Source organism: Dermacentor andersoni, chromosome 2, assembly GCF_023375885.2.
Source record: "Dermacentor andersoni chromosome 2, qqDerAnde1_hic_scaffold, whole genome shotgun sequence".
In the NCBI taxonomy this organism is placed as follows: domain Eukaryota; kingdom Metazoa; phylum Arthropoda; class Arachnida; order Ixodida; family Ixodidae; genus Dermacentor; species Dermacentor andersoni.
The window spans coordinates 75,830,857-75,851,576 of record NC_092815.1 but is presented as its reverse complement, the minus strand read 5'-3'; the positions used below and the strand labels follow the sequence as shown (position 1 = coordinate 75,851,576).

Genomic DNA, 20,720 nt, shown 5'->3' with positions numbered 1-20,720 from the left:
GGTTTCAGGAATATAAGAATACCAAACATGTGGGTGCTGCATTCTTGGCATTGTTGACCAAGTCCTTGGCATGCTTGTCTGTGTCCTAGCCCCAAAAATTGTCCAGTACAACCTACATTAGGGCCTTGCTCTTTGAGGTGCTGATGCACAAAGCTGAAACTATGGATCTTCTTCTGGCCATGTCCATGATGGCCAACATCAAGCTGTTGTACTTGAGCCACGTCATTGAAATAGGAGAGCATGTGGAAAAACACTTGGACAGGATTAAGAATCAAATTCACATGAATCATTTGAAATAAATGCACACCTACCAATTATCCTGAATTTTTCGTAATGTTTGCATATTTGGGCTCATTTTACAATTTTTTAAATCTTGCATCAAGCTTTACGAAAAATGAATTATCTTCTTAAAGGTGTTGAAAGATGGGCTTGGGGGAACATTGCATAAAAGGGGGGGGGGCACACACAAAAAGGAAATTGTGATAGTAATTGTGCTGCCCTCCTGTGGCAATGCGAGACACCATATGTAGAGCACTAGGCTTTCAACAAGTTAAGAAAATTTCCTGAAGCAGGCGAAATTGACTACAGCAAAGTTGCTGAAGAAGTCGCTGTGATCGAAAAACTAGGCGCTGCTTGTCAGTCTCTGCTGTTCCAAGTTTGCTGCTGCTTGTGTGCCTCACCTGAAAGTAAACCATCATTATTAAAGGTGCAAATGTATCCTATAAAAGGTGTGTGCTCAGTGAAAACTTCAAAAATTTGCGTTGCTACTATGAACCTACAAGAATGTGGTCGACTTGTTTACTTCTTTTCTTTTCTTTAAACTTCTTTCGGGCGACTAACCACCAGAAAATTTCTTCGCGATGTCCATTTAAAGGAATACAGAATAAATCAACAATTCAACAAAGTTGCAAAAGCACCACAATTGCATTCCTAAGACACGATTGCTCTTGTACATAGTCATTATTCTGCTTATTTTTGAGCGGATGGCTTTATTTCTGACGCTCTGTAAGCGGCCACTGGGCCACACGCAACGCGCTCCTGACAACAAGCCGGCGGATCTGACGTCACATCTACCTTCAGCAGCGACAGGGCGAACTGACCGGCTTTGGGCTGTTGTGTTTTCTCCGCATGCGCTGTGAGCAATGCTAAGTTCTAGTGAGAGTGATGACATGAGCGGAGATTGCGACTCTGACTTCGATGAGCGGCCTAGTGAATGACCGCCAACAACCGTAACGAATGGCATTCCAGTGGCACTCCATCAGAGGTAGCCACTGGTACTGGAGGCAGGGGGGGTCAAGTGAGGGAGGAGGGGTGTTGCGCTCCGATGGCTGCTAGGGTGCCTTGATGTCCTCCTTGCTCGCCGCTCCGTACAGAGTGGAGACAACCGCGATGTCTACTACGACGTGGGCCACGCGAATCGCGGACACCGTAGCAGACACCCTTGGTAGACGCCGTAGGAACGTGTTGCCGGCGCTCATGTTTATTGTGTGCGGTTTGGCACTACTTTACTGGCCTTCCCCCAGCTCGCTGATCTCTGGTGTTTGCGATAGCAGAGCCACGCATATTCGCCTTCTCTTTTCAAATGCGTCTTTGCGCTTCCTCGAGAAAACAGACGGCACAGCGTCAGGCTTGAGGCGCTGCCTTTTCAATGTCACCCCGAGGTGTTGCTATCGCTCGCAGTGGGCGGGAAGCAGTGAGGCAGGTAACTGTGATGCAATATCCGGCTCTGCCGGAGCCCTCAGAGGACGCCACTAGGTGCGGCAATTTGAGAAATATTCATTAAACTAATTACTTTTCGCTCATTTCTGTTCAGAAAGAGTGTTCTTTTGGTCACTATCGGCGCAATAGCTGTCATTGAAACCAGAAATATTGGTGACAAATTTTTTATTCAGTATCCCTTTAAAAAATATGGCTACAAAACAATTGGCTACATATTACTACAAAAAGGTAAAATTTGTTAGTGATCAAATGTCACAATCAAATCCGTGTTTCTTTCTGACTAATTGTGTTTCTTCAGTGCACTGCTACATCAATATTTCATGCAATCTAGCCCTCTTGAAGTCCCATTGATGGAACAGCCACATCTAGCCCCGTGTACAGTGAAGTGCTCTGGTTTGCTGCTTGCTCAAAAAATTTGGCGTGCTCCTGCTCCTCAATTTTTTGGTGGTGCTACTAATACTAGCAGTAATTTAGGTACACATTAGTTTTATAAACCACACTGAGCTAATGTGTACTTGTCTTGACCTTGCAGAAGATCCACTTTATATATCTGAAGCGAATGGCGATGATGAATCGGGGGATGGCAGTGAGTTGAAGCCAGTCAAGAGTTTACTACAGGTTTGTGTCGTTGCTCCCTGTAATAAACTGAAGGTACAGTTGGTTGGCATTGGTCAAACTCCTGATCAAAGTATTCTTTACATAGGCAATGAGGATAGCTGCCGAAGAACCCTTCCCTCTATTCTACGGTGATGGCAAAAATGGAGAGGTAAGTATGGTTTCCAGACTTGTATTTGATAAAAATATTTTGTAATCTTGATCAAATATACAGGGCAAGTGCAAATGATTTCCTCTATTTCACTCATTCCTATGCTAGTGGAATCGAATGTATGCCAATGTTTAGTAGAAGCCATGAAGAAAAAAAATCACCATAGTTTAGTTGAGGTCATGTGACCATTGAGCCAAAAGGAGCGGTAACCCATTGTTAGCCATACCCCTTCCATATAAACAGTTGCTTATTTGCAGTTTCAATAGATTTCAGTATGAAAATTTGGATGCGCACACTCCTGTTGCAAAATCTTCATACAAGTGTGAATGATGTTGAGGAAGAGAACTTGTACTATTGTTTCTTCAGCAGAAATGTTGGGACGGGATAATAAACTCCTCTCACAACATGACATATGTGACATTAGCTCTCAGGTAATCCTTTACATGTTCCAAAAATGCAGTGATTAGTGTTGCCACATGTACAGACATGAAAGTTGCTGAGTGTATAAATAAAATGTAGGTTTCATTATTATGGTATAATTTGCCCAATGTTGCTTGCAGGCACTGCTTGAGGGAGGGAGAGTAGCTCACCTCCTCACACCATGGCTTTGCAACATTTCATCTGCTATACCAGCTACTATTGAACCCTTTCTCAAAATTCTTACGTTGGAACACTTCCTGGAAAGCACTTTACAACATCTAATGTGTAACCAAAATTCCTGACAGGGCCTTGTGAGGGGGCACCCTAATTTGCATCTCGTTGCATGTTGGAACTAGTGAATATTGTGCTCACTTGATTCTGCCTTTTTTTTTTTTTTTTCAGAAGTGGACCCTAGTGTCTCAGTCGCAGTTTAAGAAGGTACGGAAGATCTGGGTACGGGAGCAGTTTAAGAATACTGAGCGAACGCAGAAAGAAGCAGAAGATGATGCGCGACGTGAGAAGAACATTGAAGAAGCAAAGAAGGTGAAGATACAGCTTGATCCATCTTTACCAGATGCAGTCAAGGTAAGTAATAGTTTACCTTGTTTAAGCATATTTTTCTTTGTTATGTCACAATTTTGTGTGGCCAACATTCTGTTTCGAGTGCAAGAATGCTTTACATATATGTACTGTTGCAGTTAAGTATTCTGCAGCTGAGAAGTTGCTGTACGTGGTTATCACAGGCAACAAGCAGAGAAGTATGGATACGACTTGATCTATGGTTTTGGATCCAATGTATTTATGGCACCAGTGAGCGAAGAATACTATGCATTTTTCTAACACCAGCCATACGAGCTGACAGATGGCTTCAGCGGGCCCTTTCATCTGTCAAACAGCTCATAAGGCTCATAAGAATACACTTGTGATCTGGAGGAGCTGTAGAGAGAGTAGCCTAATGCATAATTCAAGCAGTCCTGAACCAAACACTACAGGATAACTATGAAACAAACTGAAAGTCGTCAACAGGCAGGTTATGGGAGGCAATTACTAGACTTATAGCAATTGCACACCCCAAAAAATTACAGTAACAAGCTCATCTCAGCAGGATAGAGGAATTCATCCAGCATAATTCTCTTTCTGCTTCCATAATAAAATTTTCAAATAGTTAGTACAGATTGAGGCATGTGCTATGGCTTTGCAGTTCGTTTCCAAGCTCTATTTGTTGCAGTCATTATGCCATGTTTTGGGGCTTTGAGATCCGGTAATATGATTTTCTTGATATATTCATTTCTAGGATGGAAAAATGCAGTTCTTGAATGCTCTTTGACATTGATTGACATAGGGTAACACTACTTGTCCCTTTGCATGTGCGGGGTTTTGTGCCTCATTGGCTCAAGCATTTTGTTGCTGAGTGTGAGGCTACAGGCGTTGCATAACATGCCCTGCTGCCCCAATCCCCACTGCCCCCTCCTGGATATTGCCCTAGATCCACCCATGTTATACAGACTCTGCAATTTCTTCAACTCTTTCTGTATATGGAATTTGCCTGCACTATTCGTATAAGTCATTACAGTTCCCGCCGTAAAATGGTTTTCATTACATTATTGCAATAAACTGTGCATTTTATTTTTTTAAGCACATCTCAATGCAGAGAAAGTAAACAATAAAAATCACCGACGAGTACGATACTCTCTAATGTGAAATTTGAGTGCAGCTGTATACATGTCTTCATTTTGCGATATGTTGAGGCATCGCTCCAATCACTGCACCGACTGGCAGAGCCACGATGTCCTGCACTATATGTAGACCGCCCACAGAGCTGCCACTTCCCGGGACACTGCAGCTTATGCAACTGTAATGTTTACCGGGAAACGCTTGCGGTGAACGCTATGTGTGAAGACGAGCTTTCTGGTTCTTTTTTTTTTTCCTCGTACAACCAGTGCCGCAGATCTACGGACATGAGTGCCATCTGGTGGTGCTTCAAGGTGGTTTCCTCCTTGTGCTTCCGCTGCACCCTCCTCCTCCACTTTCCTCCTCGCACTACCTTCACTCTCGCCATATTTCATCCCCGCTACGCTCAGTGTTCACTCTTTCATCCTTGGCTGTGCTTGTTTGCTCAGTTACGCCGCCGAGGCACACCAATGCTCGATGCAGGAACAGCCGTGCCCTAATAAAAAGTATATTACTTCTTTAGTAACTGTAAGTGCATGCTGAAGACAAATATTAAGTCAAGCTAAAGGTATAGATTCTATTCTATTGTAAGGCTCTATGCACTGTTAAAGTGAATAAGCCTCTATAATTGATGTAGGCACAGTTCAAGATTTATGAAATTGCTATGCCATCTCCCATGACACAAGACATCCCATTTATAATCAATAAATTGTAGTCAGCCATTGATGATGAAAAGAAAATATATATTGTCACATTTCAACAACGGGAAAATGCAATTTGGCCCATTGAAAGAATTCATCGGGGCTGCCTCTTCGCACTACTTTTTTATCCCATTTTACAGAAGTGTGGCAAAATCTCTGTGTGGAACTCTGGCTCAAAGCAGGCAGTAGTTCCTGGCAAATCATGGCAATCATTCGTTGAGGGCGATTTGGATTGAGGGAGGCCTGAAAGATGAGTGAAAAACCTATACGCGACTTAATAGTTGCAATGTTTTCTACGACACAGTCATCACTCGGCACAAAGCAAATATTATGATGCTTGTATAGAGCACCTAATCTAAGAATATACTACATTGATGCAGTGTATTCCTTTAGCTTGCATTAAGGAATGTTGCGCAAGCTTCATTTTGTCAATATTGTGTCTACTGAGCAGCTAACAGCAAAGTTAGTTTTCTCGGAACATAAATTAATGACTTCCTTGGTTACTGATGTGTCTTACCCAGATCAAGATCCGTGAAGCAAAAGGCCATCGGGGCAAACGTGTACACCTGTTTGGCTGGGTCCATCACCTACGAAGGCAGGGCCGCTCACTCATGTTCATCCTTCTGCGGGATGGCACGGGTTTTCTCCAGTGCATTCTCACGGACCAGTTGGTATGTCACCCCTATCTGTGCTGCAGACTGCTGTGTAGAGATCTCAGAACACTGATTTATTAATGTTAAAAAGAAACAAATAAGTTTACTCTAAAGTGTAATCCACTTATACCATACCAAACAGTATGTTACTTACACTGTTGCATCAGCATTATAAACATGTTGCATTAACTTGTAGAAAACGAGATCCATGTAATGATGCAAGCATCCTAGCAGGTAGGACATAATGAGTAAATAATTTTTTTGGAAAAGCTGTTTTTTTCTGAAGATCGAAGGGGGAAAAGGATTAAGTTATAAACTAGTGAAATTCTGAGCAATACCAGTGGTGGAAATACTGCGCCAATCGCACTCATGTATACGACTGTAAATAGGGAGTGAAAGAATGACTGAAAGACTATGGTGGCTGCTTCTGGTGTGGCATGTCAAGAACGTGCTAGGCCAGGAGGCATGAACCTACCAGGAAGGCCAGGCTGGGGCCTTAGCTCCTTTGGAAATAATAAATGTTATTTCTCTCTCTCCCCTCATGAGGCAGTGTTTATGCTAGATTTATTATTATTATTATTATTATTATTATTATTATTATTATTATTATTATTATTATTATTATTATTATTATTATTATTATGAATGCATACCCACCCAAATCTGGGTGAGCTTTGCTTTCTGAAAAGATACCGTATAGACTTGTATAAGAGCCGCGCTGTTTATTTATTTATTTATTTATTTATTTATTTATTTATTTATTTATTTATTTATTTATTTATTTTTTCACAATTTTGACAAGGTGCGGCTTCTACACATGACCAAACCTTTTGGTCAAAATGGTGCCGGTGCAGCCGGCGACTGCTGCACATACCGGATCCCCGAATGTACCATTCATTGCATCAGAGCTCAACGCGCAGCTCTCGCCATATAGTAGGGGTACCCAGAAGTGCGCAGCGCGTGCTGCATCGGGGCACCGAACGTGATTGCTTCTCCGATAGAAATCTTTTTTTCCAAATTTTTGGCGGTTAAGTTGGGGGTGCAGTGCTTACATGAGTCCATACAGTATCTAAATTAAACAACAGGGAAAGTTTTAAAATTCTAAATCACCATGCTGAAATGTGAGCATAAGGCACAAAATGTGGTCATTATTGAAATTGTCAGGCATTTCACAAGCTGTTATGATGACTAATTTGCTTTATTTTTCAAGTTAGGCACATCATTGGGAGCTACACATTCGTATATCTCTCTTCCAGTGTCACACGTACGAGGCCCTTGTATTGACTACTGAGTCGTCCGTCCACCTTTATGGAGAGCTTCGTCCTGTGCTTGAAGGCAAAACAGTGAGTTTCTAATGACTTTACATGCCGCCTTTGCCCAACACTTGGCTTGGAAGCAGAGATATATTTATGATTGGGCAAGCAGTGGGAGCATTATGGCCTTTAGTGTCAGACAGACATGGTAGATCAATGTGTTCTGTTGTAGCACAATACAAATTGTTGCTTGAGTTTTGGATAACTTAAACTGCTTTATTTTTATATGATTGATCTGCTGTTATGTGAATGGCGAGAGAAGTGAGCTCAGATTTAATAATGATAATCTTTTGTTACATAGGATAGGATAGGATAGGAATAACTTTAATAAAGTGCCGGCAAACGACGATTTAACGAGTCGTGACGCTGGCCAAGCGTCTACCCGGGGTTGTACCCTACTCTGCACTAGCCCAGTTGGGCCCGTTTGTAGTGGGTCATGAGGCTTGTGCTTTTCGAGTGCACCCCGGGCCTGCTGGATGGCCCATAGTTGCGAGTCCTTGTCTGCTGACTGCAATGCACTTTGAAGTTCTGGCGGGTAAGTCCTGGAGGTAGCTGCCGTCGGGAACCTGGCACAGTCCCACATGATGTGCCATTGGTCCGCCGGACCCGCTGCACAAACACCGCACAGCCCACTCGGATAGAGCTCTGGGTGAAGCACGTGCAGCATTGCGGGGGCGAGGAGTGACGCGGTCTGTATTTGTCTTAGGATTACGCCCTCCTCCCGACTGAGTGCCGGGTGGGGAGGCGGCATTGTCCGTCGAGCTAAGCGGTAACACTTGGTTACTTCGGCATAACTAGTCAATCTGTCCTTGGTTTCGAACCACCACACGGAACGGTCACTCTCGGGGGCGCGGAAGGTAAGCGCTTGCGCCGCCGTATGGGCCGTCTCGTTGTGGTTCGGTGAGGATGCACACTCGCCGGCATGCGCCGGGAACCACTTGATACGGACGGTGCTGCCGCGTTCTTGAAGTTGGAGCTTGCCGATGATGGCGGCCGCCGGCGCGCATATTCGCCCCTTGGCAAAGTTGCGCACGGCATTCCTCGAGTCGCTGAGCACGGTGCGACACTCGGCCTCGGTGATCGCCAGAGCGATGGCAACCTCCTCGGCGTCTGTGGCGTGCGTGCACCGCACGCTCGCTGCCGTTGTCTTGGTGCCGGTAGCCGCCGCAACGACCACTGCCGCGAAGCCTTCCCGCTTGTATTCCGCGGCGTCCACGTACCGGGCGTGCGGGTCTTGGCCGAGTTGCTCGGTGAGGGCCTTGGCCCGCGCCTGCCGCCGTTCTTGGTTGTATTCTGGGTGCATGTTCTTCGGGATGGGGTCCACGTAAATGTGGGCCCGCGCCTCATCTGTGATCTCGCACGGTTGCCGGCTGGGAGCTTGGGGGTTGTAACCCAAGGACAGTATACAGCGGCCCGTCTTGGTGGTAGAGAGGCGCACGAATTGCGCGGTGAGCTGCGCCTCAGCTATTTCTTCTAGGGTGTTATGGACGCCGAGCTGCAAGAGCCGAGCCGTACTCGTGGTCTCCATTAAACCCATCGCTGTCTTGTAAGCCCGTCTGATCAGGGTGTTGATCTTGGTCCTGTCAGTGACGTGCCAGTTAAGGTAGGGCGCAACGTAGGCGATGTGACTGATCACGAACGACTGGACAAGGCGAACGAGACTGTCTTCACACATGCCTGCCCGTCGTGTAGAGACTCGATGTATGAGCCGGATGGCGTCCATTGCCTTGGTGGTAAGCTTGTTGATGGTCTCGTCGTTGCGGCCGCTCTTGTTGAGCAGCAGGCCCAGGACCCTGATCTTGGGAACTTCGGGGATGCGTTGCCCCGATGCAGTCACAATTTTGATGTGATCACACGCCCGAAGAGGAGCGCGCTTCCGTCCCGGTCGAAGCGGTGTGACGACGAACAGCTCGGATTTGGCGGGCGAGCACATTAGGCCTGTGCCATCAAGGTGCTGCTCGATGGCGGTAACCGCCGCTTGCAGCTGTTGCTCGATGCTGGCGTCGGTGCCGCCCGCCGCCCACAGGGTAATGTCGTCGGCGTAGATCGTATGCCGGACGCCGGTCCCCGTTACTGCCCTCGCTACCCCGATCATGACGAGGTTAAAGAGCAACGGCGATATGACCGAACCCTGTGGAGTACCCGTACTGCCGAGCTTGTGTTCGGGGAGCTTGAGGTCTCCGGCGTGCAGTTCTACCGTGCGGTTGGTCAAGAAGTCTTGAATATAATTGTAGCTCGTTACCCCCATGTTGAGTCTTGATACTTGTCCTAATATGGCTGAGTGTTTGACTTTGTTGAATGCACTTTGTAAATCGAGACCCAGAATTACTTTGCTGTCTTGTGTCTTGTTGTCGACGATTTCTTGTTTGAGTTGTAACATGGCATCTTGTGTGCTGAGTCTGCGCCGGAAGCCGATCATCGTGTCAGGATAGAGGCCTTTCTTCTCTAGGTATTCCTGCCACCGGTTGGCGACCACGTGCTCCAGCACCTTGCCCACGCAGGACGTCAGCGAGATGGGACGAAGGTTGCCGATGTCCAGTGGTTTGCCCGGTTTCGGAATCAGGATCGTTCTTGCCGTTTTCCACTGTCAGGGGAGCTTGCCCGAATGCCAGCATTCATTGAAGTAATCGGTTAGGGCCTCTATCGAAGCGTCGTCCAGGTTGCGTAGCATCTTGTTTGTAACGAGATCTGGGCCGGCTGCTGAGCGGGTGTTGAGCTCGTGCAGCGCTACCCGTACCTCTGATATGGTAATGTCTCGGTCGAGCCACGTGTTGGGCAGCCCCCCGTACGGCGGGTGGGTTTCCGTTGGCGTGTCTGGCAGATACTTGGCTTCCAGGCTCCTGATAACAGCGTCTTTTCCTTGTTGTTGTGTGATGGTGTGCATGAGGCAGGCCAGGCGGTCGCGCTGGTTTGACTTGGTCTTTGTTTCGTCTAGGAGGTGCCGAAATAGATTCCATGTACAACTGCGATGCAATTCCCTGTCAGCTCGGTTGCAGATCTCGTTCCACTGTTGACGGCACAGGAGCCTGCAATGTTGTTCAATGGCCCTATTTAAGTCAGCCACCTTCTTCCTCAATTTGCGATTCAGCCGGTGCTGCTTCCAACGCGCCTGTATCGAACGTTTGGCCTCTATCAGGTGGGCCAGGCGGCTGTCCATGATGAAGACGTCCTCGTCTGTTTCTATGGTCTTTGTGGCTGAGCGCACTGCATCGCGGAGTTCCGCCGTCCAGGTTTCGATCTCTGTGATGTCTTGTGCTGTGGTGAGGCGCCCCTTACGGAATTCGTCCCAGTCCGTCCACTTATGTATAATGGTATTTCTCCGTGATTGGTTGGGTATCGTAATTTCGAGGATGTAGTGGTCACTGCCCAGGTCGACGCCCGTGTTGTGCCATGTTACTTTGCCCGTGTGGTCATTTTTTATGAACGTAAGGTCTGGTGTGGTGTCTCGTGCTACGGAGTTGCCGATGCGGGTAGGATGCGCGGGGTCCGTGATTGGGACACATTTGTGGTCCAGGGTATCCTGTAATAAGTCCCGTCCCTTGGCTGTGTCCATTACATAACCCCACGCTCGATGGGCGGCATTGAAGTCCCCTCCGACCAGCAACGTGTTGTCTCTGGCTTGCGTGCTGGCTGTGTGTAGTAGGGTCTTGAATTTCTGTGTTTGGTGCTTGGGGTTACTGTAGATGTTGGCGATGAACAGGCTGCCTTTCCGTTGTTTGCTTGGGATGATTTCGGTGAAGGCGTATTCCACCCTGCTGCGGCCGTGTTTGAGTTGGTGCTCGATGAACGTGAGCCCTTTGCGGACGAACGTGCAGACGCCCCATCCCTCCGCCTGGCTAACGTGAGCGCGATACCCAGGGAGGGTGAGGGTCACCGTCGCCGTTTCTTGCAGCAGGATAATGTCGGGTTTCTTGTTTACTGTGGTAATATGTTGTTGCAGCACTGCTCTCTTGTTGTTGTAACTGTGGCAGTTCCACTGCCAGACCGTAAGGCCTGGTAGCGATGCTATTGTGGATTGGTTTTGGGACATAGTTGTGGCGAGGGTGGGGCTTGCATCTGTTCTTGGAGGTATGGGTGTTTGGCGAATTCCGCTGAAAAGATGGGGCTGCGGACTATGGGCTTGAGGGTGTGTTCAATGAATTCAAAACGCTCTTGTATGGTGCGGAAGGACGTGGTGATCAGTTCCTCCAGCCGTGCCAGTCGTTGGTCGGTCACGGCAGCCGTGCTGGCGTAGATGTTGGCGAGCGCTTCAATTTTGGCTTCGAGCTGAGTTTCCAATTGGGTCAGGTCCTTGTTATGTCGTGATGAAGTGCGTGTTCGTTTCTTGGTGGTTGGGTCAGTGATCTTCTCCTCCTGGGGCGCGTCTTGGGTTTTGTCCTTTGATTCTGTGACTTGGTGCGATAGCGTGTCGGAGTTCTGCTCGGCGACAGCGGTGCGTGTTGGTTTGGTGCGTGCTCGTTTCTTGGGGGTTGGATCAGTGGTCTTCTCCTCCTGGGGCTCGTCTTGGGTTGTGTCTATTGATTGTATGCCTTGGTGTGATGGCGTGTCGGTGGCGAGTGTAGGTGTCTCGGGTGACTGAGCTGGCTCTGTCCTTGGATGGGCTTGCTGTGCTTGAAGTTCTTTCTTGACCTCGGCTAGCTCTTCGGCAAGCCGGCGCGTGGTTTCCACCAGGGTCGCATTGGTTGCGCGGAGTTGTTCGAGTTCCTTGTAGTAGGGGCTGCTAGTCCACGCCTGCCAGCTGCTCGGAGTGCTTCGGTCACTAGTGGCGCTGTTGGAGCTGGCGCTGCTGCCTTTAACTTCGCCCTTGGCTACGTCGGCCCAGCTGACTTTGTCACGGGAGCGCAATCGCTTTGCGCCGCAGCTGTTCCTGTCCGACGAGTCACGACCGCGGGATGCGCTGCGCGAGGCATGACGGGAAGCGTAACGTGATGCGTGGCGTGAGGCATGGCGCGACGCGCTGCGGGATCCGCCACGAGAAGCGCTGCGCGAGCGGGAGCGGCCTAGGCGTGGAAAGTCGCTTGATTCGAGTCCTTGCTTTCGCTGTTCTTCGGCGTTACGGCGTTCCCATCGCCGTCGCCGCACGACGTACGGAACCTTGTATTTGGCTCTGCAGAGGCGGTCTCTAGTGGGGTGTTCTTCGCCACAGAGCTTGCACTTGGGGACACACTTGTGGCCCTCTTTGGGATTAGAAACACCGCATGAAAGACAGACACGTACGTTTGGTGTGGGGCACACGTCGCGCCTGTGGCCGACCTTGCCGCATACTTTGCACACTTCTATTTGCTTCCTGTAGAGACTGCACGGATAGAGCGTGGATCCATAACGCACATACTTGGGAACCTTGATACCGTTGAACACAACGATTATTGTCGTCGTGTTCCCGATACGCTTCGCTCCCACGGCGAGGGGGTTGTACTTTGTAACGATCTGCTGCATTATTTCGGCTTCGCTGTCCTCGAGCACTATGCCCCTGATCACGCCCTTGACTGTGTCGTGGGCGGTCGTTCCGTAAGCGCTCACTTCGTATATTTTGCCTTGGACGTTGATAGCTTGTATTCGAGCATACTTGTTCGCTTGCTCCTCACACGGAGTGCTGAGCACCATAATGTTCTGATGGATATTGGGACACGCCATATCCTCAGCTCGATCTGCCTTCTCAATTCCCGCTGCCGCCATGATGGCAGTAGCCACGCATGCAGCTCCCGCCTTAGAAATATCGAGCCCTCCGCGGGGCCGCACGACGATCTTAATTTCTTCCGGAGGCATTGCGGGCATGCGAGACGCCCGAATAACTGCGGTCCTGACGTTCTTGTTGAATTTAGTCTTCTGCTGAGAGCTCGGAGTATCGGTACGAGAATTCGACTCACCCTGCTTTGCATGCAGGCGTGTTCGGCTCGTGTGCCCACCGTTGTGCAGCCATCCGGGCGTGAGATGAAATTCCTCGGGCATAATTTCTTCTCCCTCTACTTGCACGCACATTTGGGAAACCTGGGAACCGTGCGTCAAAGCGGTGGGGAAAACCTCCATGTTGTCGTGGCAGTAGCACGGCTGGCTAGGCCTAGCAAGCCTTGGCTTCGCTTAGGCCTAGCAATGTCTATTGGCGGTGAACCAGGTAAAGTCCGATAAATCGATGAAAAACGCACCTTTGATGGAAAGTCGGGTGTCGGAGGATATCGGATACCTTCACGATCACAGTGGTACTAAAATCTTCGAGATCCAAACTAATTAGCACTGCGAAAGCGGGCATTAACGACGGAGCCGATATGAGCACTTCTTTGTCAGCAATGGCTCATACCCTCTCTTTTGTTACATATTTTCACATCACTGATATATATCCAGACTGCACAAGCAATATTGCTTGTGTGCAAAGCTGGGCAGTCAGCAGATAGTACAAATACGAGTAGACAATAGGTTAATAATACAAAATAATGATAAGTACACAAAAAATATTAGAAGTGTACATTTAAGTACAAATTGCAAAGATCACACTTTGGAAGAAAATTGCTTTTTCTACATTGATTACATGTAGCTGTTCATCCATGTTAGAATTCTGTAGATGCACATAGACAGTATTTGAAATAAATGTTGCTTGTTATTCTGTCATTTTGCTCACTGACCATGTGACTTTTGCTTGCAGGCACCCGGTGGCCATGAGCTTCATGTCGATTATTGGGAACTTGTTGGAGATGCTCCGGCTGGAGGCCTCGACAATGTCCTCAACGAGGTATTTGTCTGTCTGTAGTAAGAGTTATGGTAGATTAGCGCAGATTAATGAGGGACACAAGGAACAAAGTGGACAAGGACAGGTGCAAAGTGTGATTAGTGCTTGTCCCAGTCCACTTTGTTCTTTGTGTCCATTATTAATTTGTGCTAATCTAGCATAATTATAAAGCAAGCCCAATTAGCCTAACAGTCAGTCCTCCTGAAGTATATATGCAATAAGAGTGATGCACAAACACAATTCATAGTTGCATGCACATAGACAGTATATTAAATAACCATTGCTGATCATTCTTGTTCTTGTATGAACAGCATTTGTATGAAATGATGTTGTATACAGTAGAACTTCATTCATATGTCTTAGAAAAAAATGTGACAAAGAAACGTACTAACCAGGATAACATACGATCTGAAGTCGCTAAAAAATTTGGAAGGCTCTATTGTATCTGACGTCTACGTAATGCGAAGTGTTGTGCGAACCGCTACAGCACAAGACGCCGAACTGGTGGGGCCCAAGCAGCCCAAGACAAACATTGTTCTTGTGGCTTCAGCTAGCTTATGTTTGCACACCTTACATTTGGCCTTGGTTAGCAGCTTCTTCAGGCCGGGCATTTTGGCAGGAAGTTTTGATGGGCCCAATCGGCGAGCATCCTTGCTGGATGCAAGATGCCTACATGTGTCAAGCTGGCGGGAGCACGAGCGACTTGAGATATGCTATGTTGTTTTCCTATTGTGTAGTGTTTTGAGAGAGCAACAGGAATCCAAAATGAAATCGAACTGGTGGGCAATGCCAAAATACAATCCCGCCTGAGCAAAACAGGCGCTCACCTTGTGCCGCCTGCAGCATGCAGCAGGGTACATTTGGCATGTTTGGGTTGTCACCTTTTAAATGCACACAGTACAATTCTAACAGCACTACGCTACATGTACTGTGAAACATACAGGTGAATATGCTTATTACAATAGGGTTGGCAGTGATAGCTGTGACTACCCACAAGGGCATACAGTCAAATCTCAATGTAACGAATCACACGGGACTGCCAAAAATGGTTCGTTATTTTGAAATATCGTTGCAATGAAAAACTTACGGTTGTAAGCCAGTGGACAAACCTAGGAATCAAAATGATGTACTTTGGCAGTAGACGTGCGTGCAGACAAGCATACTCTCAAATACAAATGTTTCACTCACTTCAAAGCTGCTTTATTTGAAGAAATCAGTGATTTTCTTCAGGCGCATGCAGCACACACGACCGATTAGAAATGCGTCTAGATCTTCCACATTATGCATTATCTCATCGGGTACGTCATTGCACTGAGCGATGAAAGTGTGGACTTTGTTCATGTGCACTAAAACATCAATGTTCAACGTGATCTCATCTTTTGTGTTCGGTGACCCACAGTCATCTTTGGGTCATCATCGTCACCGGAGACGTCGCAAACGCAGTTAACAATCTCTTGGTTTGTAAGGTCTGCTGTCGTTCACCACGTAGTCGTCGAAGGAAGAGAGGGCGAGCAGCAGTTCCGCAACCTCGGTCCACAAGTCCCCTGGGTTTTTGTCGGTCACCTCCAAATCATCTTCAAGCTGCACAGGCGCTTTGACAAGCCCTGCTTTTCGCGAGCAGTTGCTAATGGTGGATGCCTTCAAGTTCCACCAAGCTCCTGTGAGCATTTCTGCTGCCTGACAAATATTGATTGCAGTCAGCTGCTCAGGCGGAGGTTGGTAATCAACCGCTGCACGAGGCGCTTGCGAAAATCTGCTTTCACACTCTTTATAATGCCCTGGTCTAGGGGCTGCAGCAAGGACGTGTTGTTTGGGCGGCAGAGACTCCAAGCGAACGTGCATCAAACGAACATTCGCAATGTGAGCAGAGCAGTTGTCTTTGGTCATCCTTCCTCATTTGGTCGTCGAATTTGATGAGCCACTTGAAAAAGAGTTCTCTGGTCATCCAGGCTCATTTCTTGGTGCAGTAGTCGTATGGTGACAGCATGACGTTTTTCATGCAGCGAGGCTTCGGGTACTTGCCGATGACAAGTGGTTTAATTTTCTTTGTGCCTTTTGCATTGCAGCAGAGCAAGACTGTTAGGCGAAGATGCGACTTCTTCCCTCCTTTGCACTGCCCTTTGAAGTGCATCATCCGGATTAGCAGGAGCTGATGAAAACATGCTGTCTCATCTGCGTTGAAAATATAGTCTTCAGATTAGATTCAGCCACCTCTAGAAAACGATCATTGCGCCAGGAATCCGTGCCTTCTCTGCCAGCATCCTTTTCCTCGCCCGAGACTAGCTGCCAAGTTATTCTGTTCCTTTGGTGGAAACGAAAAAGCCAACCCACACTGGCGTCGAACCCAGTTATTTCAAGTGGGTTGGTAAATTTGCAGGCTTTTTTTTGGAGCATTGGGCTAGTCACGGGAATGTTTTGCAGTCTGGGAATCTTGAACCACGTGAGAACAGCTTAGTACACGTTTTGAAGGTTTCCCAGTCGCAGCCGTTTCCTTGTAGGAGCGAGCTGCGATTCCCAGCGAAGCTTGACAATCTTGTCTTGGTCTTTCAATATGGCTGTGATGGTCGATGGGGCAATGCTACGCTGTCTGCACATGTCAATTTGCTTTTTCCCTGCGTTGCATTTCCTGTAATACGTCCAATTTGTCCTGCAGCGAAAATTGCTTTCGCTTCTTCTTGGCGCCGTCGCTAGCTGCATTCATCGTTGGATCTCGCGCAAACATCGCCAAACCTTTGTCGTGAAGTTCTTGGTGAAGCAGTTGGCACTCGACATGGTGATGGTGATAGCTACCACACTCAACGGTTTCTGTTTCACGTGAGTGTTGCGGCGCTGTTAATTTTAGCCAAATTCGTAATATTGATGTTCTTCGGTTGTAAAGGGGAAAATAAACGCGCGTTATTCTGAAATATGCACTGTATTGAAATTCATAGTTCTCAAATATTTTTACATTGAAAATATAGGCAATCTGGCAAGGATATTTAAAATACAGTCAACGACCGATTTTTCGGACCCTCTAGGGAACGTAAAAATGTCCGAAAATTCAGGCAGTACGAAAAAATGAATGCATGCAAAAAACGCACTTTTTTTCTCTTTTTCTCGGCTCTAGAGGTAAAGGGCGAAGTACCAGGTTTCCGAAACCCTGCCAAAGCATCAGTGAAGTGGCTATAAAAAAAAGCTTTCAAAAACTCCGTATGCAGCCGACTGCCGGTTTATTATGTACATGTGCATCGTCAGGCAGCCGGTTTTATTGCTGCAGTGGCTTGAAGAACTTGTTGATTGTTGTTTGGACGGCGTTCCGGTTGCATGCGATCATATTCACCTTGATCTGAGCAAGGGTCATGTCAGCACTGTACCCTGATGAAAGAGTCAACAGTGCTCGCGTCAACTCTGCGCTTGTAGGCGGCGCAGACATTGGCTCCTCATTTTCAATATCGGAGTCTTCTGAATCCCCCACAACCTGACTCCTTGCTCCATGCCGAACTCCTTGCTCACGTCAGCCTGCGATGGGCCGCTCACGACTTGCTTAATAATGGCGACTTTCTTCTCCATCGTTAACCGACGGCACTGCTTTCTTCGCTTCGATGCCATCGGCGAGGACGACGAAGACGGAGTGGGGGCTACGAAGGCAAGCGAAATCCTCAAGTTGCGAACAGTGGAGTTTGCAGACGAGCGTCGAAGCACCTAGGCCTAGCGTTGCAGAGCACACTTGACACAACAGCACAACCACACACCACGCTAGCCAAAACGTGGCCTATGCAAACAAATGAAATGGCGCCGCTCCGGAAACTCCGCCGGAGGCGGAAGTGCGATGGATGGATGGCGGCTACACCCTTTGTAACGGGCGGCGGCTGGCGCCACCTAGCCTTTTGCTCCCCCTCCTATATTTTTTTTCCTTTCTTTATATCCCCTTCTCCTTAAACTAGTTTTTACTCCCCTCCTCACCCCAAAATAACTATCCAAAAAAGTATAGAAAACATTATCTCCCCGATTTATGGTATTATCTCTCCCTTGACTTCCTCCACCAATCCTCTAGCCTCCCCTTCGTTACTGCCACTCTTTTCTCCTCTATTTGCCCTCGTTCCCCGGGAAAACCTAATGCCCCTTCCATATCTGCCACTGTTCCCTCTGCCAGAGTCGGGCGAAGGTCTGTGCATCTCAGCACTATATGCTCTGTGGTCTCCATTTCGGCTCTGCAAGCTGTGCACAAAAGGTCCACGTCTTCAAATTTAGCCCTGTATGTTTTCGTTCTCAAAACCCCCGTCCTAGCTTTGAATAATAGTGAGCTGCCCCGCGAGTTATCAAATAAGAGCTCTCTCTTAATCTCCTGTTTTTGGGACCTATACATAGATAGCACTGGCTTTCCGAGCATTCTTTCTTCCCACATTTTTCTTTCCGTCTCCTTCACCTCCTTTCCCACACTAGAACCACGTTGGACCCCCTCCCTCGGCTGTAGGTATCTATTCCTCAGCTTCCTCGTTCTGAGTGTCCACTTTGTGTTCAAACTTTTTATGTATAGATATTTGTACACTTTTCCTGCCCACCTTTTTTCCTCCAGTGCTGGGAGTCTCTGTTCATATGTTAGCTTACTTATTGCCTCTCTACCTTCGAATGACATCCATCCCATGTCCCCCTGCACTCCCTCATTAGGGGTGTTCCTGTGCGCTCTTAAGGCCAACCTGCCTACACTTCTCTGTCTTGTTTCCATGCATGCCTGAACTTCCGATTTCATGCACAGTACTGAATTTCCGAATGTGAGGCCAGGTACCATAACCCCTTTCCATACGCCCCTAACCACCTCGTACCTATTATAGTTCCATAGTGCCTTGTGTTTCATTACAGCTGAGTTCCTTTTCACTTTTTCAATCATAATTTTTTCATGTTCTTCCAAGTACTTTTTGCCCTCGTTTAGCCATATGCCCAAATACTTGCATTTTTCAACATGATCAATCTTAGTGCTTTGTATTTCCAGTGGTTCCCCCCTTTCTTCATTTTATACTATTATCCCAGACTTCTCTCTACTGAATTGCAGTCCCAATTTTTCTCCCTCCTCTCCACCTATGCTCATTAGTTCCTGTAGCCCTACTCGGGTGTCAGCAAGCAGTATAATATCATCTGCATACATCAGTCTGGCTAGTACTTGAGCTACCTTCTGCCCTTCCAGCATATAGCTTATGTCGGTTCCTATTGTGCTCTGTTCTAGTCTCTTTTCCATTTGGCTCATGTAAATCATAAAAAGCAGGGGCGACAATGGACAGCCCTGCCTGAGACCTCTTCTTATTTTAGCTGGCTTTGTAGTTTCCCCCTCCCATGTTATCTCTACCTCATTATCTGTATAAACTTGTTGTAGGAACCCAATCACCTTTCTATCTAGACCATATTCCCTCAACTGGCTCCATAACTTTTCTCGGTTTACATTATCATAGGCTCCTCTAATGTCTAAAAAAGCTATCCATAGCGGTTTCTGCTTGGCTGCCGCTATCTCTATGCACTGTGTTATAACGAATAAATTATCATCTAGCCTTCTGTTCCTTCTAAATCCATTCTGCAGTTCTCCCAAGATCTCTTCACGTTCTGCCCATTCCTCCATTCTCATTTTCACCATCTGCATTGCTACTCTGTATATGACTGATGTGACAGTTATTGGCCTGTAGGATTTAATGTTGTCCTTGCTTCCCTTACCTTTGTAAACTAATATCATTCTGCTTGATTTCCAGTCCTGTGGATCATCTCCCCCTACTACTATTTGTTCAAGAAGTTGTCGTAATTTTAATGTACGTTTCTGGCCTAATATGCTTATCAATTTCATAGGTATGTCATCAGGTCCTGTCGCTCTTCCCACGGGGACCTTGTGTTCAATTCTGTCCCATTCCTTACTTGTCATCCCTCTGTTCTCGTCCTCTAATTCTGTCCTGCTGTTGTCATTGTTCTCCATTTCGCTACCCACTGGCTCTGCAAATCCTGCCTCTATTGTTAACCTAATATATTCCTGAGCTTCCTCTCCCTCTGTCTTTGTTCCTTCTGGTGTGGTCAGTGAGTGCTGAACCACCTCCGTCTTCTTACTCTGTTGCCTTATGTGTTCCCAAAAGTTCTTAGAGGCATTTCTGTCTTTTTTTCGTATCTCTAACAACCACTGTACCCCAACTTTTGCTATCTTGGCTTGAATTAATGCCAATGCTTCTCTTTTCATTGCAAGGTAATCCTCCCATTTTGTCTCCACCTCTTCTGGTGTGGCTCCCCTTTTCTTTGCTGCTCTGTGTTTTCTGCACGCATCTTTGCGTTGCTCTATGGCCTCCTTAACTTCTCGGTCCCACCAGCTTTTCGGTTTACGTTTTCCCTGCTTACTTCCTAGTTTCCTAATCTGTCCCTTCTCTAGCTCTTGTTTAAAAATATCTATTAACTCGTCGTATGTCCATGCCCTTTGCGGTTGCTTGGATACCATCCTTTGAATGTTTTTCGCCACTTCTTGTAGCTGCCTGTCATTCAATTTGCTCATACCTTTCCTTTCTTTAGTTTCTACCAGTGGTACTGTCCTTCCAAAACTGATTTTGATTCGTTTGTGATCACTCCCCAGGCTTTTTGTACCTTTGAACAGAGCCAGCATGGCCAGACCAAATCGGTGTGTGACGGCTAGATTTGGCTAGCTGTGGTTCAAAGCGGTGATATGCTTCGGCGGCAAGTCGATTTCCTGCGCGAGGAGCCAAAGGACCTTCCATCGCGTCAAAAAGTCTGGAAAATTGGACGGCGGGGGGTTCGAGC

The 20,720-nt window shown here is 47.3% G+C and overlaps 1 protein-coding gene across 1 annotated transcript in view; it reads left to right on the top strand.

The window, feature by feature from the left end:
- The window catches only part of AsnRS (asparagine--tRNA ligase), a 43,981-nt gene that overhangs the window by 1,364 nt on the left and 21,897 nt on the right, over window positions 1–20,720 (top strand). Inside the window, exons 2-7 of the mRNA XM_050188753.2 lie at window positions 2,252–2,337; window positions 2,423–2,485; window positions 3,308–3,490; window positions 5,799–5,948; window positions 7,187–7,273; window positions 13,881–13,967. Coding sequence (XP_050044710.1) covers window positions 2,252–2,337; window positions 2,423–2,485; window positions 3,308–3,490; window positions 5,799–5,948; window positions 7,187–7,273; window positions 13,881–13,967 — 656 coding nt within the window. The remainder of the gene's footprint in view (window positions 1–2,251; window positions 2,338–2,422; window positions 2,486–3,307; window positions 3,491–5,798; window positions 5,949–7,186; window positions 7,274–13,880; window positions 13,968–20,720) is intronic.